The sequence below is a fragment of the Eleutherodactylus coqui genome, chromosome 13 (genome assembly GCF_035609145.1).
Source record: "Eleutherodactylus coqui strain aEleCoq1 chromosome 13, aEleCoq1.hap1, whole genome shotgun sequence".
NCBI lineage: Eukaryota > Metazoa > Chordata > Amphibia > Anura > Eleutherodactylidae > Eleutherodactylus > Eleutherodactylus coqui.
Genome location: NC_089849.1, coordinates 14,409,752 through 14,432,133, shown reverse-complemented (window position 1 = coordinate 14,432,133; position 22,382 = coordinate 14,409,752). Strand labels below are relative to the sequence as shown.

Here is a 22,382-nt window from a genome sequence, read left to right as displayed (position 1 = left end):
GCAGAGTACTTCAGGAGTTGAGTGTGTTGCTCTTGCTGGAGGCAGTGACTAGTACATGTATGTAATGAGGTTTTGAGGCTAGAGGCCATGTCATGATGTGGGGAGGACAATGGAAACAAGTGTGAGAGTTACATAGTGAAGGGAACAGAGGCCCTCAGCAGGAGATGGATGTGCTGGCCTTGCTGGAGGCAATGACCTATCCGCTTCCTTGATGATATTATTGAAGGGTTGTTTTTGATAGAGGCATTTTATGATACCAGGACAAGTGGAAGGTCAAACATCGTGGAAGGAGGTCATCCAGCAGCACAGAGTTTTTCAGAAGAGGAGTGTGCTGGCCTTGTTGGACTCAGTGACCTGTCCAAGTCTGTGATGACGCTAGTGAAGAAGGGGTTGCTTGTGATGGAGTGATCTCCATAGTCCTGTCCTCACTATCACCATCTAAGTGGATAGGTCACTGCCCCCTACAAGATCAACATCCTCCTCTTCTGAAATACTCTGCACTGCAGACCCTTCCAATATGTAACTCTCATGATATGAAGACAGGTAGAAGGTCTGATAATGATGCTGCCGATGAGTTGCAATCATCATCGCATTAGTGAATAGGTCACTGCCCACCACAGGTTCAGCACATTCCTCCCCTTATGCCAGCATCATATCCATTATAATGCCCCTTAAGATAAGACTATCTGGATACTAAAGTGTTTTCAGGGCAAAACATTGATTCTGCAGATTGCTGGAATATGTCAACATTTGTCTCAGGCTGTGAGGACTGCGCTGTGTGCGTCTCTGCCATTACACCGCCAATATCGGCTCCGTGGCAGATAAATCAGGAGTGCCAGTTAGACAATCCGCTGCACTGTGGCAGCCTGCCATAATGAGATGATATACAGAGGCTCAGAGCCGCCCTTCGTCAATTAAACTGTTGCTATAATAACATTATACTGAAGTTATACGGGTCATGGAGGAACCAAACAGCAGATCAGGAGGTGCCCGCTGCCATCTGGTGCCAGGGGTATAAAGGATAGAACAAACTAAGACCCTGTTAGAAATAGCAAAGCTTGCATCACATCTATAGGATTTTGCCCTGTTGTTGCCCATAACTCCAGATCAACAACTGTATCTATAATAACTGTATCTTCTGCTGATTATAAGTCTATACAAATCAACTAACCTGAACAAGCAGAGCTGCAGTGTAAAGCATGGCAGTGTGACAGAGCAGAAGTTGGATTTCAGACTACCTCAGCTTAATGCATTTAACTGCAGCTACCCATCATAACTGGGCCCTAATGGAGCAGAACTGAAACACTGACACTGGGGTAAAGCAGAAAGTACAGAAAGTACACAGAATTGTGATCTGCTTTAGGAGTAAAGGACTGAGCCATTGCTGGTTGGAGGCATCGCTGCAGTATTAGGGTTTAGGTATCCATTATGACAATCATCCAATACAGTAAAAGGTGGGTGGGGGGGGGGGGGGATAAACTTGCAAATTTGGAATCAAAACATGGGCAATACTGCCATCGTGTGGCTGATCTGAAAAATTACATACAATTGTTATAACCCCCCCAGACACCTTTTGGGGTACCTGGGGCACCCATTTTTAAGGATATGCTCTAACATAATAGTCTATCTGCTAGAGAATACAATAATTGCCAATGTAACATATTCACATTCGTTTGTACACTACAGATACTGGCTACTACGTACTGTAGCTGATAGACATGGGAACAATCCTGGGATGTCGGCCAGTGCAGATTACTCAGAGCCAGATGACACCTCTTAATAGTCAAGTAATACTCAAAATTGGGATTTGGGGAGAAATGAAGCACTGACAAAAAAAGCAGATCTTACGTGGGAAAGGAATGTATGGCAGACATGGAGGTAAGACATCAAAACGTCCATAAATACAGATACACCTATAGACTAATAACCAAAGAAAAGCTCCTATCTATAGAACCAAATCCGTAACCCGTAGTACAAGTACCTCGGGGGACATGTCATGTCTATAGATGGTGCTTGCACTCTGCACATTGAGAGAATGAAAAAAGGAGAAGAAGAAAGAAGAGAAGGAAGAAAGTGTGCAATAAAGAACGGAAAAGAAAATGAGAAGAACAGGAAGAAAGGAGCAAAGGAGGAGGAAATGAAGAAGAGAAACAGAGGAGCAAAGGAAAGTCAGAGAAAGGACAAGGAACGGAAGAAGACAAAAGAATGACCAAAAGAAAGGAGGAGAAGAAAAAGGAAGAGGAAAGGAGAAAAAGGGGGGCAGAATATGAGGAAGAGAAGAAAATGAGAAGGTAAGGAATATAGAACAGGAGGAGGAGGAAAGGAAAGTAGAAAAGCAGCAGGAAGGGAAATGAGTAAAGGAAGAGGAATGGAGAAAAGGAAGAGGAAAGAAAAGAGAAGGGCAGGAGGAAAAAGGGAGGAGAAAAGAAGGAAAAGAAAGGTGTTGTAAAGGAAGAAAGAAGGAATAGAAAGGGGGAGAAAGAAATAGAAAAGAAGAGGATGAGCGGAAAGGAGGAAAAAAGGGAAAAGAGGAATTAAGAAAAGGAAAATGGGAAGGAAAAAGAAAAAGGGAAGGAATAGGGAAAGGGTGATAAGATAAGGGGAAAGGAAGAGTAAAAGAAAAGGGGAGAGGAAGATAACAGCGGAAAGAAAGAGCAAAAAGGTGGACAGGAAGATGGAAGGGAACAGGAAGAGGGAAAAGAAAGAGGAAAGGAAAAGAAAAAAGAAAGAGGAAATGAAAGAGGAAAGTAGGGGAGAAAAGTCAAAAGAAGGAGGAAAGAGAAAAGGGAAAGAAAAATGAAAGGAGAAAGGAAGAGAAGAAGGATAAAGGGAAAAAAGGGGAAAGGAGAAAAAAAGGAAAGTAGGAGAGTAGGAGGAAAAGGGAGAAAAAAGGAGAAGAGGAGTAAAGAAAAGGAGGGTGATAGGGGGAAGGAAATAAAGGGAAAGGTGGAGGAGAAAGGAAATGTGAAGGGAAAAGGTTAAGGAAAAGGAAAAAAGGAAAGAAAGAGGAAAAAACGAAAGGATGAAGAAACATAGATGAAAAAAGAATATGAAGTGGAAAGGAGGAGAGAATGAGGAGGAAAAGATGGGAAGAAAATAGGAGAGGAGGAAAGAAAAGAAGGATGATAGGGGAAAGGTTGAGTAAAAGGAAAGGTGAAAGGGGAAAAAAGGAAAGGGGAAAGCAGGTGCGAAGGAGAAGAAAAGGAAAGGAAGAGAAAAGAAGAGGAAGAAAGGCGGAGAAAGTGGGTTGGAGAGAAGAAAAGAAGGGAAAAAGGAGGATTAAAGGGGGAAAGAGATAAAGAAGAGGAAAGGATGAGTAATGGAAAGGAGGAAGAATGGAGGAAAAACAGAAGGGAGGATGAGGAAAGGAGTAGAAAAGGGAAAGTGTAAGGTAAGGGAAAAGATAAAGGAAACAGGGAGGAAAAAAAGCGGGAAAAAAGAGCAAAAGGGAAATTATGAGAAGGTGGGGAAAGGAAAAGGAAAGAGAAAAGGAAGAGGAAATGAGGGCAAAAGGAAGAAGGAGGAAAGGGAGAATAAAAGGAAAGTGAAAGGAAAATGTAAGCAGAAAGGAAGAGGAGAAGGAAAAAGAAAACAATGAGAAGATAGTAAGGGGAAAGGTTAGGGGGTTAGGAAAGGGGAAAGGAAGATGAAAGGAGAAGAAATTAAAGGAGGAGGAAAGTTAGAGGACAGGAGGGTAGAAAAAGTAGGAGTGGAGGAAGAAAGAAGGTGAAAAAAGAGGGAGAAAAGAAAAGGAGGAGGAAAGGGGAAAGCAGGAGTAAAAGGAAAGAGGAAAGGAAGCAGGTAAGAGGAGAAGGGGAAAAGGGAAATGGAAAAGGAAAGGAGGAGGAATGGAAAGAAGGAAAGGAAAAGGTAAAGAAGGAGGAGAAAAGGAAATGAAGGTCTGAGAATATTGTGTTCTCGCTGGTTGGCCATAGCAGATATCAACCACAGAAGGACAACTACTACTTTCTTCCTGACTCACAGGGCCTCCCAGAGGCTGCAGTGAGTATTACCAACAATCAAAACGCTCTATTTCATTTCCATTTCTACACAACCACCACAGCTGCAGACTAACCGATCCTGCGATTATATAAGATGACGCGTATATGTGATAATATAACATGTCAGGAAGACAGTGTCCATGCATGAGTGACCGGCCGGTGTTATTATGTACATGACTGTAGCGTTATAATGTGATATCTCTATTACGTAGTGATCACAGGGGTCCATTCATCATGCACCTGCCACTCAAAGAACAAACACGCAGCCATTTTATAGAATGTTCATTCACTGTTATTGCCACCAAATAGGCCATTTATGAGCTCAGAAAGGTTTTGTCGATGGTATATCACTTCATGAGGTATATAGTGTCTTTCATCAGACCAGGTGTCCATTCACTAGGAAGTGATAACATCAATGAAGAAGTCGTCTTGTGATGTCATCAGTGAAGAAATAGTCCTATAACTCCATCAGTGTAGAAACAGCCTTATCAAGTCATCAGTAAATGAAGTCATCTTGAGGCCATCAGTGAAGCAGCCTTATGCGATCAATGAAGAATTTGCCTTACAATGTTGCCAATGAAGACATCATCTTATGATGTAATCAGTGGAGAAGCTGCCTTTTGTCATCAGTGATGATCGGAGAAGTCATCTTATGCTGTGATCAGTGAAGAAGATGTCTTATGTCATCAGTGAAGACATCCTCTTATTATGTCATCAGCTCCTAGTGAATTGTTTAAGCCTACAAAATGGCTGTTTTCATAGAAACTTGTATACAAACATAGCACCATAAACAGGGGCAGACAAAAATATGGAAACACCATATAAAAATGCATGGGATTTTAATCATAAATACTGAACAGCCCTTTTGACCCCTGCTTGGCTGAGAGCTTTCCTGCCAAATTTGTATTTACTTCACCTCTTGCCCTGCTCAGCGTGGTTTTGGGAGTCACCTGGTAACAGCAACTGAATGCCTCAAACCTCTGACAAATGGAACCTCGTTACTCAGGCAGATGTTCACTTCTGCCCGGCTGCACCTATGTCATATTAGCTCCACTTAAAACTAGTCTTTACATGTCTTATTGAAATATGATTTATAATCTCATGTAATTTAAGGCATGCATTTTGTCCAGTGTTTCCATATTTTTGTCCACTCCCTGTATATAGTGTCTGAAGGCAGTTTATGACTATATAAGGACATCCGTACAATGTAAACACTAGTGGATGCAATCGTTTCCACTAAATCAAGGAAGGTGTTGAGCCCAAACTTCTTCTGGAAGCTTTATGAGATATGCAGAAGCCTCAATACTCTATAATCCGAGTATCTATGTCATATCTATGCAGGCAGTAGGGATAAGTATTAACTGGCCACCATAGGGAATACAAAAGGAGATTGGCTAAATATTGTCATTTTGTCCTTCCCAAATATGGAGACCTTTCGGCTCATCTCAATGGTAGAAAGGGTACCGGGAAACAATCAATTATCCAGCCGAACTGGCACTTTGGGAGGCTATGAACTTCTATCCCAGTGACCGAGGGTATGGTATCAAAACCTTCCACTTGACCACTGCCCAAAACCTATGATGCCTCCACTTGTCATACAGCGACAGAATCAGGTGGCAGCAATGACTTTAGCCCGCTAATATTGACCAAAATGTCCAAAAGGTGTCCAAGAGTTTTCTCTTGAGCCGCTTGAGTCTGATTTGCCTGGCCGTTTGTATAAAAGCCCCGTGTGATGTGTAAGTGACAGGCACAATGAGCTGTTAGTGACATTAGGGGCAGCACACAGACTGGAATGAAACAGGCATGAAGGGGACGTAGCCACGGAAGCTGGCGGGTGGGTATCAGTAAGGGTTACCATGAATGAGTGGGGACACACGATATGGTGACACGTCTGGGTACCAACCTGGGTGGCGGCTCAGCCTGCTGCTCTTTCCTTAAAACAATAAAAGCAATATTATGTTAGCCGTAATGCAATGATCAAATGGTGCATTCTCTGTTAATACTCAGCTACCATCTGCCCGGGACATAAGCGAGATTTAGAGCAAGCGAGGAACGTGGCTGCGGGGGGGAGGGGGATGAGGAGACGCGGTGTAACAAAAATGCAAAAACTTCCATACTAGACTAATCTACCCGAGAAGTGACTATGTGATACATACAAATAAGACTAGTGTTAGGGCGAAATAAAAGATAAAGCCGGCACCCTCCTCCATGGATAGAATCTACTGCATAGAATTAACAGAAAACCGATATTTAACTAAAACGAACCCTTCCAATAGAATCCAACGATGCAGAAGTCATAGTAACAATAGTGGTTGTAACAACTCATAGAACTTGTTACAGTGCGACTAATAACAATAATAACATAATAACACGGCTGTCATGGAGATTCTTAATTACTATTTATTAACTAAAGTAGCAATAAAGCCCATTGTGTGAACCCCCCCCCCCCCCCCTCCCCCCTACAGAACTCTGCGCTGCTTTCTGTTATCTTTCACAATACCTTAAAACAGAAAATGCAGAAGCTTCTATGGGATGATAATCCCCCCGGGACAGGAGACAGGGACCGCCTCCTGCCTGGGGCCCTACAATTTTATAGGTTTTTTACCGTTATACTCTTTAGGGGTGCGCATCCTTTTATATTTTACAGCGGGCTGCACACTTGATTTTTGGGGAGAGGATGAAATTTCATGGGGGTGCACATACTTTTGGGAGGAGGACACACATACTTTTTGGCAAGTAAGACATATACTTTTGGAGGGGCACAGGATTTTCAGAGATAGGGCGCACATACTTCTCACTTGTACTTTTTTGTGGGGGGGGGCATACATAATTTTCATAAGGGCTCACTTGTTTCAGGCATGGCGTGCCTATTTTGAGGGGCTCAGTCATTTTCAGGAGTGAGGACTCGCATACCTTTTGGTGGCAATAGGGCATATATAATTTTAGGGTCGTGTACATAGTTTTTTGGGGTGCACATACTTTTTCAAAGAGCTAATATACATTTCAGAGGGAAGGCAGCATACATTTTGGAGGGGGCCCACATATTTTTCAAGGGGTTGATGTATACACCTGGTGACATCCCCCACCAGACCCCGTTGTCAGCTGTACATCTGGTGGCATTGCACCACCAGACCCCGTTGTCAGCTCTACACCTGGTGACATCCCCCACCAGACCCCATTGTCAGCTCTACACCTGGTGACATCCCCCACCAGACCCCATTGTCAGCTCTACACCTGGTGACATCCCCCACCAGACCCTATTGTCGGCTTCACACCTGGTGACATCCTACCACCAGATCCCGTTGTCAGCTCTACACCTGGTGACATCCCCCCACGAGACCCCGTTGTCAGCTCTACACCTGGTGACATCCCCCCCACCAGACCCTGTTGTCGGCTCCACACCTGGTGATATCCCACCACCAGACCCCGTTGTCAGCTCTACACCTGGTGACATCCCCCCCACCAGACCCCGTTGTCAGCTCTACACCTGGTGACATCCCCCGCCAGACCCCGCTGTCAGCTCTATACCTGGTGGCATCTGTTGGTTTCTGTACTGGGGTCTCCTCTGTGATCCTCTCCTTTATATCTAATGGTACACATCACCGGACCGCACAGGATTACTGTGGGGGCCAACACTTTAGTCCACATAGTATAGAAGGAATTAGTTGCAAGTATTAACACTACAGACTGACTAGAGGGCGCTGTTCATGGCAGGCCTAGTCTGTAGAGCACCGTCAGTGTTTGGAAGCTTCTCTTGTGTAACATTATATACTTCCCTCCTCCATGTTGGCGATCAGTAAACATTAACTCTCCACTTCTACATATCAGAATATTCCCAAACAGAATCGCTTCATAATATACAGTATATATAAAAAATGTCAGCAAAATCCTGATGGAGACAATTTTCAGCAAACAGCGATCTCAGGGCGATTCTCCTGCCAGGAAATGCAAGCAATCCCTAATAACGTAATTTATGATGTATAGTGGAGCAGCAAACGGAGTAAATCAAAAATTGTCCTTGTTTCCCATAGCAACCAATCATATTGCCACTTCCATTTATCACAGCACTATGAAGAATGAGAGCCGCACTGTGATTGGTTGTTATGGGCTAGAAAGGCAGTTCTTGTTTTGCTCACGTTCATAAGTCTCCCTCATTGTGTCTATTATACCACCACACCCCGTCAGCGAAGTGGGCTATATCTGTGACGTCCAGACACGGCCACCAAAGAGGCCACAGACATATACATACACACTCACGGTCAGCAACAATCCCTCCCCTAGAAGGAGTATATATATATATACACTCATTGTCAGTAACCTCCCTCCCTTCAAAGCAGTGTGTGTGTATATATATTATACTAATTGTCAGTAACATCCCTCCTCTAGAAGTTGTCAGATGGATGACACTTCCTCTGTGTGATTGTAACGCTGTTATAAGTGATTACATATCAGAGCAAAAGGAGAATTTATTGTAGAGAACCGACCCCTTGTAGGGAGGCTCTAGTACCCTGTTGTACCACCTCTAGCTTGGATACAAAATGTGATACAGAGGCATGGAGGCTCTAGTACCCTGTTGTACCACCTCTAGCTTGGATACAAGATGTGATACGGGTGGGCATGGAGGCTCTAGTACCCTGTTGTACCTCCTCTAGCTTGGATACAAGATGTGATACGGGTGGGCATGGAGGCTCTAGTACCCTGTTGTACCTCCTCTAGCTTGGATACAAGATGTGATACAGAGGCATGGAGGCTCTAGTACCCTGTTGTACCACCTCTAGCTTGGATACAGGATGTGATACAGGCAGGCATGGAGGCTCTAGTACCCTGTTGTACTACCTCTAACTTGGATACATGATGTGATGCTGGGGCATGGAGGCTCTAGTACCCTGTTGTACCGCCTCTAGCTTGGATACAAGATGTGATGCTGGGGCATGGAGGCTCTAGTACCCTGTTGTACCGCCTCTAGCTTGGATACAAAATGTGATACAGAGGCATGGAGGCTCTAGTACCCTGTTGTACCACCTCTAGCTTGGATACAAGATGTGATACGGGTGGGCATGGAGGCTCTAGTACCCTGTTGTACCTCCTCTAGCTTGGATACAAGATGTGATACGGGTGGGCATGGAGGCTCTAGTACCCTGTTGTACCTCCTCTAGCTTGGATACAAGATGTGATACAGAGGCATGGAGGCTCTAGTACCCTGTTGTACCACCTCTAGCTTGGATACAGGATGTGATACAGGCAGGCATGGAGGCTCTAGTACCCTGTTGTACTACCTCTAACTTGGATACATGATGTGATGCTGGGGCATGGAGGCTCTAGTACCCTGTTGTACCGCCTCTAGCTTGGATACAAGATGTGATGCTGGGGCATGGAGGCTCTAGTACCCTGTTGTACCGCCTCTAGCTTGGATACAAGATGTGATACGGAGGCATGGAGGCTCTAGTACCCTGTTGTATCACCTCTAGCTTGGATACAAGATGTGATACAGGCAGGCATGGAGGCTCTAGTACCCTGTTGTACCGCCTCTAGCTTGGATACAAGATGTGATACAGGCAGGCATGGAGGCTCTAGTACCCTGTTGTACTACCTCTAGCTTGGATACATGATGTGATGCTGGGGCATAGAGGCTCTAGTACCCTGTTGTACCGCCTCTAGCTTGGATACAAGATGTGATACGGAGGCATGGAGGCTCTAGTACCCTGTTGTATCACCTCTAGCTTGGATACAAGATGTGATGCTGGGGCATGGAGGCTCTAGTACCCTGTTGTACCGCCTCTAGCTTGGATACAAGATGTGATACGGGTAGGCATGGAGGCTCTAGTACCCTGCTGTACTGCCTCTAGCTTGGATACAAGATGTGATACGGGCGGGCATGGAGGCTCTAGTACCCTGTTGTACCGCCTCTAGCTTGGATACAAGATGTGATACAGGCGGGCATGGAGGCTCTAGTATCCTGTTGTACTGCATCTAGCTTGGATACAAGATGTGATACGGACAGGCATGGAGTCTCTAGTACCCTGTTGTACCGCCTCTAGCTTGGATACAAGATGTGATACGGGCGGGCATGGAGGCTCTAGTACCCTGTTGTACCGCCTCTAGCTTGGATACAAGATGTGATACAGGCGGGCATGGAGGCTCTAGTATCCTGTTGTACTGCATCTAGCTTGGATACAAGATGTGATACGGACGGGCATGGAGTCTCTAGTACCCTGTTGTACCGCCTCTAGCTTGGATACAAGATGTGATACGGGCGGGCATGGAGGCTCTAGTACCCTGTTGTACCGCCTCTAGCTTGGATACAAGATGTGATACAGGCGGGCATGGAGACCCTAGTACCCTACTGTGACCCCCTTGTGTGTGCGGCCGAGCATTATCCTGCTGGAAGCCGCCATGAGAGGAACACATGTGGCTGCAGGATGTGCTCTACATATCGCTGAGCTGTCATTGTCCCTCCTACCACTACTAGGGGGACCGACTGTAATATATGACGACCCCCCAGACCATCACACCAGCAGGGGGCAGTGTGCCGCTCCACAGCAAAGGCTGGATTGAGGCGCTCACCCCGAGGTCTCCAGATATGAACACGGCCGTCATCAGCGCCCAAACTAAACCCGGACTCATAGCTGTAGATAATCTGGTTCCCCTCCGTAGCGTCCAGTTTCATTATTCACAACATCACTGCAAACGGGGGCGACGGTGGGGGTCAAACGCAGAACACGTAATTGGCGTTGTGAGACCAAATGTTTTCAGCCAAGCGCCTGGAGATGGTGTCCTATTTACTGCACCGAGAACAGCGTAAAAATAACTCCTCCTCTAAAGAATTTTTAAAAAACGGTACAATTGTGTGTTTTTCTCATTTCACCCATTAAGACATTTTTAATGGTTTTCCTCTTCATTATATGGTGCCACTGAGTGCATAACTGAAGGACTGCGCCCCGCTCCTGGCTATAATGCATCGACGGGACGTTATCGGACACGGAGAGACGAATGGACCGCACTGTGTTTGCGCCGAAGCCGGAGGTGCAGTACTGGCGCAGTCCATCAGCTGCATGCAGCATCTCAAGCTCCCAGCAGGGGGTGGTAGCATTTGGGGAGTGGGGTGAGTCCCACACTGGTTGACCAGTGGAAGCGCCCATCGGATGGTTCAGTAGTTGGAAGCATGAAAAAAACGGATTTTACAGCCAGCGATATCTATACATGATGAGGGGGCGGAGGACTGAAATAACAAAACATCAAGAGATCAGATATATGAAATGTTCCGACCCGCCATCTGTATCCAGCGGGCGAGAGGGGTCATATAACTGCATTCTTCTTGGCTATCGGGGAGTCGCTGCGCCCCTCGCTTCACATGCATCGGACGCGAGAAAGAGATGAGTCACAGGAGGAGAGAGAGGCGTTGGTATGGTAACTGTACTAGCCCGTAGCCATGGAAACCGCATACTGATCGCCTCGGAAGCTGAACACTAACTTGGCCGTGCGTCGAAAAAAAAAAAAGCTGCAGCTGACCCACAGAGTTCAGCGAGTAAATAATCCACGAAAATTCCGGAGCCGGGCGCAACATCAAGGAGCCCGGGCGCAAGATCAAGAAGCACGGGCACAACATCAAGGAGCACGGGCGCAACATCAAGGAGCATGGGCGCAAGATCAAGAAGCCGGGCGCAACATCAAGAAGCCCAGGCGCAACATCAAGAAGCCCGGGCGCAACATCAAGTAGCCCGGGCGCAACATCAAGGAGCCCGGGCGCAACATCAAGGAGCCCGGGCGCAACATCAAGGAGCCCCGGCGCAACATCAAGGAGCCCCGGCGCAACATCAAGGAGCCCGGGCGCAACATCAAGGAGCACAGGCGCAACATCAAGAAGCTGGGCGCAACATCAAGAAGCCCGGACACAACATCAAGAAGCCCGGACGCAACATCAAGAAGCACAGGCATAAATTCAAGAAGCCCGGACGCAACATCAAGAAGCCGGGCGCAATATCAAGAAGCTTGGGCGCAACATCAAGAAGCCGGACGCAACATCAAGAAGCCCGGGCGCAACATCAAGAAGCCCGGACGCAACATCAAGAAGCCGGGCGCAACATCAAGAAGCTTGGGCGCAACATCAAGAAGCCGGACGCAACATCAAGAAGCCCGGACGCAACATCAAAAAGCCCGGACGCAACATCAAGAAGCCGGGCGCAACATCAAGAAGCTTGGGCGCAACATCAAGAAGCCGGACGCAACATCAAGAAGCCCGGACGCAACATCAAGAAGCCCGGACGCAACATCAAGGAGCCCGGGCGCAACATCAAGGAGCCCGGGCGTAACATCAAGGAGCCCGGGCGCAACATCAAGGAGCCCCGGCGCAACATCAAGGAGCCCCGGCGCAACATCAAGGAGCCCGGGCGCAACATCAAGAAGCCGGACGCAACATCAAGGAGCCCAGGCGCAACATCAAGAAGCCGGGCGCAACATCAAGAAGCCGGACGCAACATCAAGAAGCACGGGCGCAACATCAAGAAACCGGACGCAACATCAAGGAGCCCAGGCGCAACATCAAGAAGCCGGACGCAACATCAAGGAGCCCGGGCGCAACATCAAGGAGCCCGGGCGCAACATCAAGGAGCCCGGGCGCAACATCAAGGAGCCCGGGCGCAACATCAAGAAGCTTGGGCGCAACATCAAGAAGCCGGACGCAACATCAAGAAGCCCGGACGCAACATCAAGAAGCCCGGACGCAACATCAAGAAGCCCGGGCGCAACATCAAGGAGCCCGGGCGCAACATCAAGGAGCCCGGGCGCAACATCAAGGAGCCCCGGCGCAACATCAAGGAGCCCGGGCGCAACATCAAGGAACACAGGCGCAACATCAAGAAGCCCGGACGCAACATCAAGAAGCCCGGACGCAACATCAAGAAGCCCGGACGCAACATCAAGAAGCACAGGCATAAATTCAAGAAGCCCGGGCGCAACATCAAGAAGCCGGGCGCAACATCAAGAAGCTTGGGCGCAACATCAAGAAGCCGGACGCAACATCAAGAAGCCCGGACGCAACATCAAGAAGCCGGGCGCAACATCAAGAAGCTTGGGCGCAACATCAAGAAGCCCGGGCGCAACATCAAGAAGCCAGGACGCAACATCAAGAAGCCGGGCGCAACATCAAGAAGCTTGGGCGCAACATCAAGAAGCCGGACGCAACATCAAGAAGCCCGGACGCAACATCAAAAAGCCCGGACGCAACATCAAGAAGCCGGGCGCAACATCAAGAAGCTTGGGCGCAACATCAAGAAGCCGGACGCAACATCAAGAAGCCCGGAAGCAACATCAAGAAGCCCGGACGCAACATCAAGAAGCCCGGGCGCAACATCAAGGAGCCCGGGCGCAACATCAAGGAGCCCGGGCGCAACATCAAGGAGCCCCGGCGCAACATCAAGGAGCCCGGGCGCAACATCAAGAAGCCCGGACGCAACATCAAGAAGCACTGGCGCAACATCAAGAAGCTCGGGCGCAACATCAAGAAGCCGGACGCAACATCAAGGAGCCCGGGCGCAACATCAAGAAGCACTGGCGCAACATCAAGAAGCTCGGGCACAACATCAAGAAGCCGGACGCAACATCAAGGAGCCCGGGCGCAACATCAAGAAGCCGGGCGCAACATCAAGAAGCCGGACGCAACATCAAGAAGCACGGGCGCAACATCAAGAAGCCGGACGCAACATCAAGGAGCCCAGGCGCAACATCAAGAAGCCGGACGCAACATCAAGGAGCCCGGGCGCAACATCAAGGAGCCCGGGCGCAACATCAAGGAGCCCGGGCGCAACATCAAGGAGCCCGGGCGCAACATCAAGAAGCTTGGGCGCAACATCAAGAAGCCGGACGCAACATCAAGAAGCCCGGACGCAACATCAAGAAGCCCGGACGCAACATCAAGAAGCCCGGGCGCAACATCAAGGAGCCCGGGCGCAACATCAAGGAGCACAGGCGCAACATCAAGAAGCTGGGCGCAACATCAAGAAGCCCGGACGCAACATCAAGAAGCCCGGACGCAACATCAAGAAGCACAGGCATAAATTCAAGAAGCCCGGGCGCAACATCAAGAAGCCGGGCGCAACATCAAGAAGCTTGGGCGCAACATCAAGAAGCCGGACGCAACATCAAGAAGCCCGGGCGCAACATCAAGAAGCCCGGACGCAACATCAAGAAGCCGGGCGCAACATCAAGAAGCCCGGACGCAACATCAAGAAGCCCGGGCGCAACATCAAGGAGCCCGGGCGCAACATCAAGGAGCCCGGGCGCAACATCAAGGAGCCCGGGCGCAACATCAAGGAGCACAGGCGCAACATCAAGAAGCTGGGCGCAACATCAAGAAGCCCGGACGCAACATCAAGAAGCCCGGACGCAACATCAAGAAGCACAGGCATAAATTCAAGAAGCCCGGGCGCAACATCAAGAAGCCGGGCGCAACATCAAGAAGCTTGGGCGCAACATCAAGAAGCCGGACGCAACATCAAGAAGCCCGGGCGCAACATCAAGAAGCCCGGACGCAACATCAAGAAGCCGGGCGCAACATCAAGAAGCTTGGGCGCAACATCAAGAAGCCGGACGCAACATCAGGAAGCCCGGACGCAACATCAAGAAGCCCGGACGCAACATCAAGAAGCCGGGCGCAACATCAAGAAGCTTGGGCGCAACATCAAGAAGCCGGACGCAACATCAAGAAGCCCGGACGCAACATCAAGAAGCCCGGACGCAACATCAAGAAGCCCGGACGCAACATCAAGAAGCCCGGACGCAACATCAAGAAGCCCGGACGCAACATCAAGAAGCCGGGCGCAACATCAAGAAGCTTGGGCGCAACATCAAGAAGCCGGACGCAACATCAAGAAGCCCGGACGCAACATCAAGAAGCCCGGACGCAACATCAAGAAGCACTGGCGCAACATCAAGAAGCTCGGGCGCAACATCAAGAAGCCGGACGCAACATCAAGGAGCCCGGGCGCAACATCAAGAAGCCGGGCGCAACATCAAGAAGCCGGACGCAACATCAAGGAGCCCAGGCGCAACATCAAGAAGCCGGACGCAACATCAAGGAGCCCGGGCGCAACATCAAGGAGCCCGGGCGCAACATCAAGTAGCCCGGGCGCAACATCAAGGAGCCCCGGCGCAACATCAAGGAGCCCCGGCGCAACATCAAGGAGCCCGGGCGTAACATCAAGGAGCACAGGCGCAACATCAAGAAGCTGGGCGCAACATCAAGAAGCCCGGACGCAACATCAAGAAGCCCGGACGCAACATCAAGAAGAACAGGCATAAATTCAAGAAGCCCGGACGCAACATCAAGAAGCCGGGCGCAACATCAAGAAGCCGGACGCAACATCAAGAAGCCCGGACGCAACATCAAGAAGCCCGGGCGCAACATCAAGAAGCCGGGCGCAACATCAAGAAGCTCGGGCGCAACATCAAGAAGCTCGGGCGCAACATCAAGAAGCCGGACGCAACATCAAGAAGCACGGGCACAACATCAAGAAGCCGGACGCAACATCAAGGAGCCCGGGCGCAACATCAAGAAGCCGGGTGCAACATCAATAAGCCCGGGCGCAACATCAAGAAGCCGGACGCAACATCAAGAAGCCGGGCGCAACATCAAGAAGCCGGACGCAACATCAAGAAGCCCGGACGCAACATCAAGAAGCCGGACGCAACATCAAGAAGCCGGACGCAACATCAAGAAGCCAGGACGCAACATCAAGAAGCCGGGCGCAACATCAAGAAGCCCGGGCGCAACATCAAGAAGCCGGACGCAACATCAAGGAGCCCGGGCGCAACATTAAGAAGCCGGACGCAACATCAAGAAGCACGGGCACAACATCAAGAAGCCGGACGCAACATCAAGGAGCCCGGGCGCAACATCAAGAAGCCGGACGCAACATCAAGGAGCCAGGACGCAACATCAAGAAGCCAGGACGCAACATCAAGAAGCCGGACGCAACATCAAGTGTGAATCTGGGATGAAGATTTCAGGATGGTTCAATATTCAGACTTCTTTTTTTTATTTTTGCATTTTTCGTTACATTGTGATTCGCGGCGCGGCTTTCAATGCGTAAGACCGGATTCGTACTGGCGACTATGTTGCGGTCCGACAGCTCCTTGCACTGAATTGGGAACTTCGATACAAGTTAAAAAAAAAAGTATGTGAACCCTTATATTCCTTTTTTCATGTATTACATAAAACGCCTAGATGTGGGCTGGTCCTCTACATTCCAGGAAGTATCTGGGAAGCACCTGAGGTCTATTCTTCAGTCTGTTACCTTGCTGGAAAACAAGGATTTTTTGTGTTTTTTTTCGATTTTTAGGTTCTTCTGGATAACTTTTTATGTTTTCAAGGGCAACTGGACCGTTGTGACATGATTAACGGGGTTTTACCACTAAACACATTGGTTTGATCGCTGATGTGTGATTATGGGACCCCCAAGGATCCCAGGACCAGCATGGAGTGGTGGCACATACGCTCAGCCGCCCCCTTTCACTTCTTTAGGTTACAGGGAGATTGCAGAGAGCATTGACCTCTCCCATAGGAGTGAATGGAGTGGTGGTCGAGCATGTGCATTCACAGAGGGAATTCAGATGCGTCGGTCTTGGGATTGGAGAAAATTGGACCCCCAGTGATGAGACATCCCCTATACTGTGGATAGGGGTTCAATGCTTTTAACTGGAAACCCCCTTTAAGAGGGTTGTTCAGTTGTAAACTATTGACCGCGTATCCTCAGGTAGCAGATTGGCGTGCCTTTTTTTTCGCCAGAGACTCTTTCTGATCGGCTGTTTGCTCGTTCGGTGTGCTCATTCACCTAGCTGAATTCTGCAGGAAGCAGACAGCTCCGTTCCCACTGAAGTGGCCAGGCTTAGTATTACAGGCCTAATTCCCATTGAAGTGAATGAGAACTGGGCCAGCAATTCCAAGTCTGACTACTGTAGTGAGAACGGAGTTGTCCGCTTCCAGCAGAATTCAGTTCAGTGTATGAGCACACCGACCCAGTTAACAGGGGTCCTGAGCAACAGACCCCAGCCAATCTACTAGTGATGACTTATCCTGTGGATAAGCCATCAATAGTTTGCAACCTGTTTAAAGATTAGTACCCTGACTTTCTAGACAATAATGTGCTGCCAATAATGGGGCAATACTCTGGGAATGGTCGGCCATACTTCCGACATGACAACGCTCCTCGTCACAAATCATATGCTGTTTTACATTGGTCTTAGGATATGGATGTTCCACGATAGGACTGGCGGTAGAGAGTCCTAACCTGCAACCTACTGAACATCTTTGAGGCCAGGAAATATGAGCAGTGTCCAACTTTTGCTAGAGAAACCACCAGTAGTTTGTAGGATGAATGGAGGGAAATATCAGCTGAAGTGTATCCGATGGTAGAAAGTATGCCACGGAGATTATTTAACGTCATTAGGGCCAAAGGAGCCCCAATAAGTCTAAACAAATAGAAATAATAACTACTTTTCATTCTTGCTCAGGTGTCCAATTACTTTTGGTAGGATAGTGTAGACAAAATGGATCGGCAAGCAGATTATACAGTAAGAAGGAATGGGGGACTCAGATGGTGGGTCCGGATCCCAGCACTCAGGCATTTATCACCTATCCTATGGAGACAATTTTAGCATGATGTGTAGCCCATCACCATATCCATTGACTTGAGTTGCCCCACCTGCAATGTCATAGAGTGGCGGAGCTGGACTGTGGTAACACATAGCACAAGAAGATGGTAATGGAAGGCTTTAATGTCTGCAACCTACACTATACAATATTACTATGCGGCGAGATTATGGCCCATCCCGTAGCTCTAGTATTTTTAGCTAACATAGATACACAAACATGGCGGCACAAATAGCCAAGAATGGGCACAACTGGGAAAAAGATGGAGGTCACTGGTTGTGATTAAGGTGCAGCACAGCTTAGACCCTCCTCAGTATATCAGGTGTATTATACTGCATGAAGAACAATTACTTTAATTGGCCAACCCTACAAAAACTCCCCCCACCGGCACATCTGACCTGAATGCGAGTCCTGATTTGCTCTTCAGGTTCCGTAGAAGGTCCAGTTGATTCAGTGGTGGGATCAGTCTAAGAAAAGGATACAGAAGACAAGATATCATCATACCCAAAATGCGATATTAATGACGTTTTTTTCTCCATTAACCGCCATTAATTTTTTCGTTGTTTTTGCTTTTAGTAGCCCCTTTATGGAACATGTTGCTGGCATAGGATGGGTTTTCAAAGATTCAAATGAATCAAAGTCATTAATTTTTAAGTATACGGACACCTCTGTTTGGAGTTTTTTTTTATTAGTCAATATATTTTTTAAGATAAAACATTACTCTAATTGGTTTTCATTAAAAATAGTCAACCGTTTCCTTGCTCTGCTTACAGTATGTTCTGACATCCTGCAAAGAGGACAAAGCTTCTTCCAAAGTCCATCAGTCAGGCCGACATATGGATTGTTCAGCAATGCAATGACAGGAGGGGGCTAAAGAAGATGTATTTTATTGCTAGGGGAAGGAGGAGAGGATAAGACTTCATATTACGGCCAAGGAAGGAGGAAATGAATGATTACTTTATTATTGGGGGAGAAGTTTAGCCTGTAGATATTACATTGTCAGCTGTCTATGGCTAGGAGGGAAGGCTGACAGTGCGATGTGTCAATCATAAAATAGACAGAGCAGAGCTGATTTACAGTATGGAGGGCTTTCCCTGTTACTCTGCTATGCTGTGTATGATTGAGACACTGCAGTGAGAGCAACTTCTCCCCCAACAATAAAGTGTTCATTCACCACCTCCTTCCTCAGCTGTAACATAAAGTGTGATCGTCTGCTCCTCCCCCAGCAATAAAGTGCTAGTTTCACATCTCTTCCAGCCCTCATTACATTCAGTGCTGGAGAGCAGTCCGTCAGTGTGCCAGACTGATGGGTTTTAGTAGAATCTTGGTCCTCCAGCATACAAGATATTCGAACATACTGTAAAAACAGCTGAAAATTTTTAAAGAAAACATCTTATATCCCAAAATAAATCCATGTACTAAAAAAAATGCTAAACAAAGGTGCCCAAGCCATGACAACTAGTGTGTGATGAGGAAGATCAGAACTTCCATTATGATGGGGTAAAAGTTTTGAAAATATTATACTGTATGTAACTGGACAAAGGAATGTCAATAGAGGTAATGAGGCTAGAGCCAGAATATGTCTATGGGTCACCAGCTGGGATTTCATGTAATGCACATGATGGGTGAACATCATAAACCAAGATGTGAGGCTTCATCTGTATTGAATATTGAACACGTCGAAAAGATTCACTTGAAGGATCCCATATCAAATTTCTTAAAGGAGCTTTCCCACAGTCAACATTTATCACCTACACACATGTCTGATCGCGGGGACCCCCAACATCAATTGTTAGAACATCTCTAAGTCTAAAGAACGGGGCTTCTAAGTTATGACCATTTGCTTCTAGTACCAGCCTTTGACTGCTGCTCCATCTTTGATGTATGCAACTGACTGGTACTCTATTGGCTAAAATATCATGCAACAAATCCCATAACAGGTCACTAACTGGTGATCACTTCTGATCGCTGGAGGTCCCACCGCTGGACCCCCACCACTGAATGTGGAACAACCTCTATGAGTCTAGGGAACAAGGCTTCTAAGTTATGATTATCGGCTTCTAAGATCCGTTTTTGGTAGCTGGTCCATCTTCAATGTTTGGAACCGACTGGTACTCTATGGGCTGAGATATCACACAACAGTTCCCAAAAGGGGTCACCAACTGGAGAAGCCCCAGAGTAAAGTACTATATGTAACTAGAGATTATGAGATGGAAGAACATTACAAAATGTGGTCCACCAAGATGTGTGTTGTTTTTTTTTACCAGTGTTGAATATTGAAGATGTCAAAAAAGTTTACCAACCTCTAGAAGATTGTAAGCAAACTTTCTCCTGTGGGTCTATCACAGTTGACTCCTAAAGTTGGGCTGAGGGCAATATCAGGTCACACAAGACAACAAGGGCAAACATTGGCAGTTGTTCCATCCTGGATGTATTCAACTCAACGCCAATCTATGGGCGTGTACATCGTCCGTCTACTACCATCATCTAACTACTAATCCTTTATGTAGCCGTATCGTTGGGTGTTGACTTTGCTATGGATACATTTTAGTTGACATGCAGTGTCAACATTTTTGACCTATCATATTGAGTTGTCAGTGAAGGTTCTCCAAAGATCCTTCGGCTATCCGACATAAACACCCATTGACCTCCCCAAGAAGATGGCATTCAACTGAAATGCTATGGTGTGACATTTCTGTCACTTAAAGGGGTATCGTTCAAGAGAGACAACCGTCATGCCACAAACACGGAGTAACAAATGAGGGAAATTACTGCACAATCACAAGATATCTCATGACCGATGTGGACACAACACAACAAAAGATTTATGGGAAGAGAGAGGAACACCAGGTTCAAGCTATAGAGGTGAGCTTTCCCTAATTGAGATGTAGCATGCAGCTTCAATATCATGGCCTAGGTGACGCCATAAATATCAGTTCAGTCCACAAGATGGCCGCCTTTAACGGTATTACCGATTCAGCCATGTTGTAGCCTGAACCAACACATCAGGTCAGGATAATTATGACATGCCCTCATGTAGCCCAATCTGGCCACCTTTATGGTAGATACAAAGGATCTTAGTAATTTTCAAAAATGTAGCCGAAGATAGTCCCTTAATCCCAGACATGCTGCGTGTGAATCACCAAAAATAATGCATCTTTGTAATATACACACACCACAAAATGGTCACAGAGATCTCACAGTCACTGAGGATACACAAACCACAGCTATGATGGCAAACCAACAGCACAATGCCAGGGAGACGGTGGAAGACAGTACGTTCCACATATATCTTTGCCATACCTGGACGCGCCATATGTTTGGGAGCTGCTCGTCAAACAGCAAAGGGGGGAAGAAAAGCAAAAAAGATCAAGAAATGAATTTTGTGGATGAATATGGATCCGAGGGGGGTATATGTGGAGTTAGCTCAATGACATGACACTTTATTATAGTAGTGACTATCAGCAGGTAGGTGGCGCTGCATTTATATTTTACGTGTATCCGCATTATATAATAACATATACTATAGTTAAAGGGATTTTCCGGGACTAAAAAAATGAGAATGGTGTAAAATAAAGAAATAAGCCATACTTACCTCCCTAAATGGGTCCCCGTTCAGCCTTGGTCCCCACTGCTCTGAGGCTGGAAGAATTTGTGGCGGCAACGTACCGTTCATTGTGTACATGACCACTCAGCCAATCATAGACTTGGGCAATCATCTGCCATCCATGGCAAAGTCACCTCTGAAACAAGATCGCCACAGATTCTTCCAGGATCGGAGTGGTGGGGACCTTGTTTTCTGCACTGGACGGAGGAGACCTACTTAAGGAGGTGAGTATGGCTTAAAGAGACTCCATCACTTACTTTTAACCCTACGAGCTAAACTTATGGGCTGAAAGTACATGACCTGCTGAGTCCAGGGATGTAACTTACCTCCCCCGTTGTAACTTACTTCCCCCAGTGCTGCTAAATAGTCCACCCATTATACAATTAGAATGGGTGGTCTACTTAGCGTCCTGCTCAATGCACTGCAGGCGGCAACTTCTAACATTGACACTGGGGGAACGACAGGAAAGGTAAGTATACCACTCACATCCCTGGACTCAGCAGATCACCTACTTTCAGCCGATAAGCTTATCATATAGGGCTAAATGTAGATGGCAGACTCCCTTTAAATAGTCCCCTATCCAGCACATGAGCCCTGGTCCCCACCGCTATAATTTTGGATGCCATTGATTCTGCACATGACCTCTTAGCCAATCACAGGCTTTAAAGGTGATACTGCCATAAACAGCACATGACCACCGAAGCCTGTGATTGGCTAAGTGCACAATGAATGGCACACGACTGACATAACGTCTTTAGGGTTCAAAGTGGTGATAAGTTGGGCGGGGGCCATTTCTATAGGTGACTATGGCTTACTTCTATATTTTGAGCCATTCGCTATTCCTAAGGTTCATTCCTTAGTCCCAGAAAACCCCTCTAAGGTAACCAAAGAAACCCCCAATATTCCGGCCAATAGGTCTATGGTAACTATAATAGAAATCTGATCTGGTAACCCTATAGCGCTCATGGACCTCCATGCTAGTAGCCCTACACACCTACCCCAAGGAATTTCCGAATTCCTTGACACATTAATCCCTTCTTTGAAGTTTCATCCCAAAGTCATTCCACACCCATAACCCCGGAACATTGCGAAGAGTTACCTAGTATCCTCTGATGAATAGGTCGTCTTC

The 22,382-nt window shown here is 47.4% G+C and overlaps 1 protein-coding gene across 3 annotated transcripts in view; it reads right to left on the bottom strand.

Annotated features, from left to right (window-relative positions):
- The window catches only part of KCNQ2 (potassium voltage-gated channel subfamily Q member 2), a 96,350-nt gene that overhangs the window by 26,439 nt on the left and 47,529 nt on the right, over nt 1-22,382 (bottom strand). For all 3 annotated transcript variants that reach the window (XM_066588168.1, XM_066588169.1, XM_066588170.1), the window contains exons 9-11: nt 20,950-20,973; nt 18,045-18,113; nt 5,905-5,934 (exon numbers count right to left, since the gene is read on the bottom strand). In XM_066588168.1, coding sequence (XP_066444265.1) covers nt 5,905-5,934; nt 18,045-18,113; nt 20,950-20,973 — 123 coding nt within the window. The remainder of the gene's footprint in view (nt 1-5,904; nt 5,935-18,044; nt 18,114-20,949; nt 20,974-22,382) is intronic.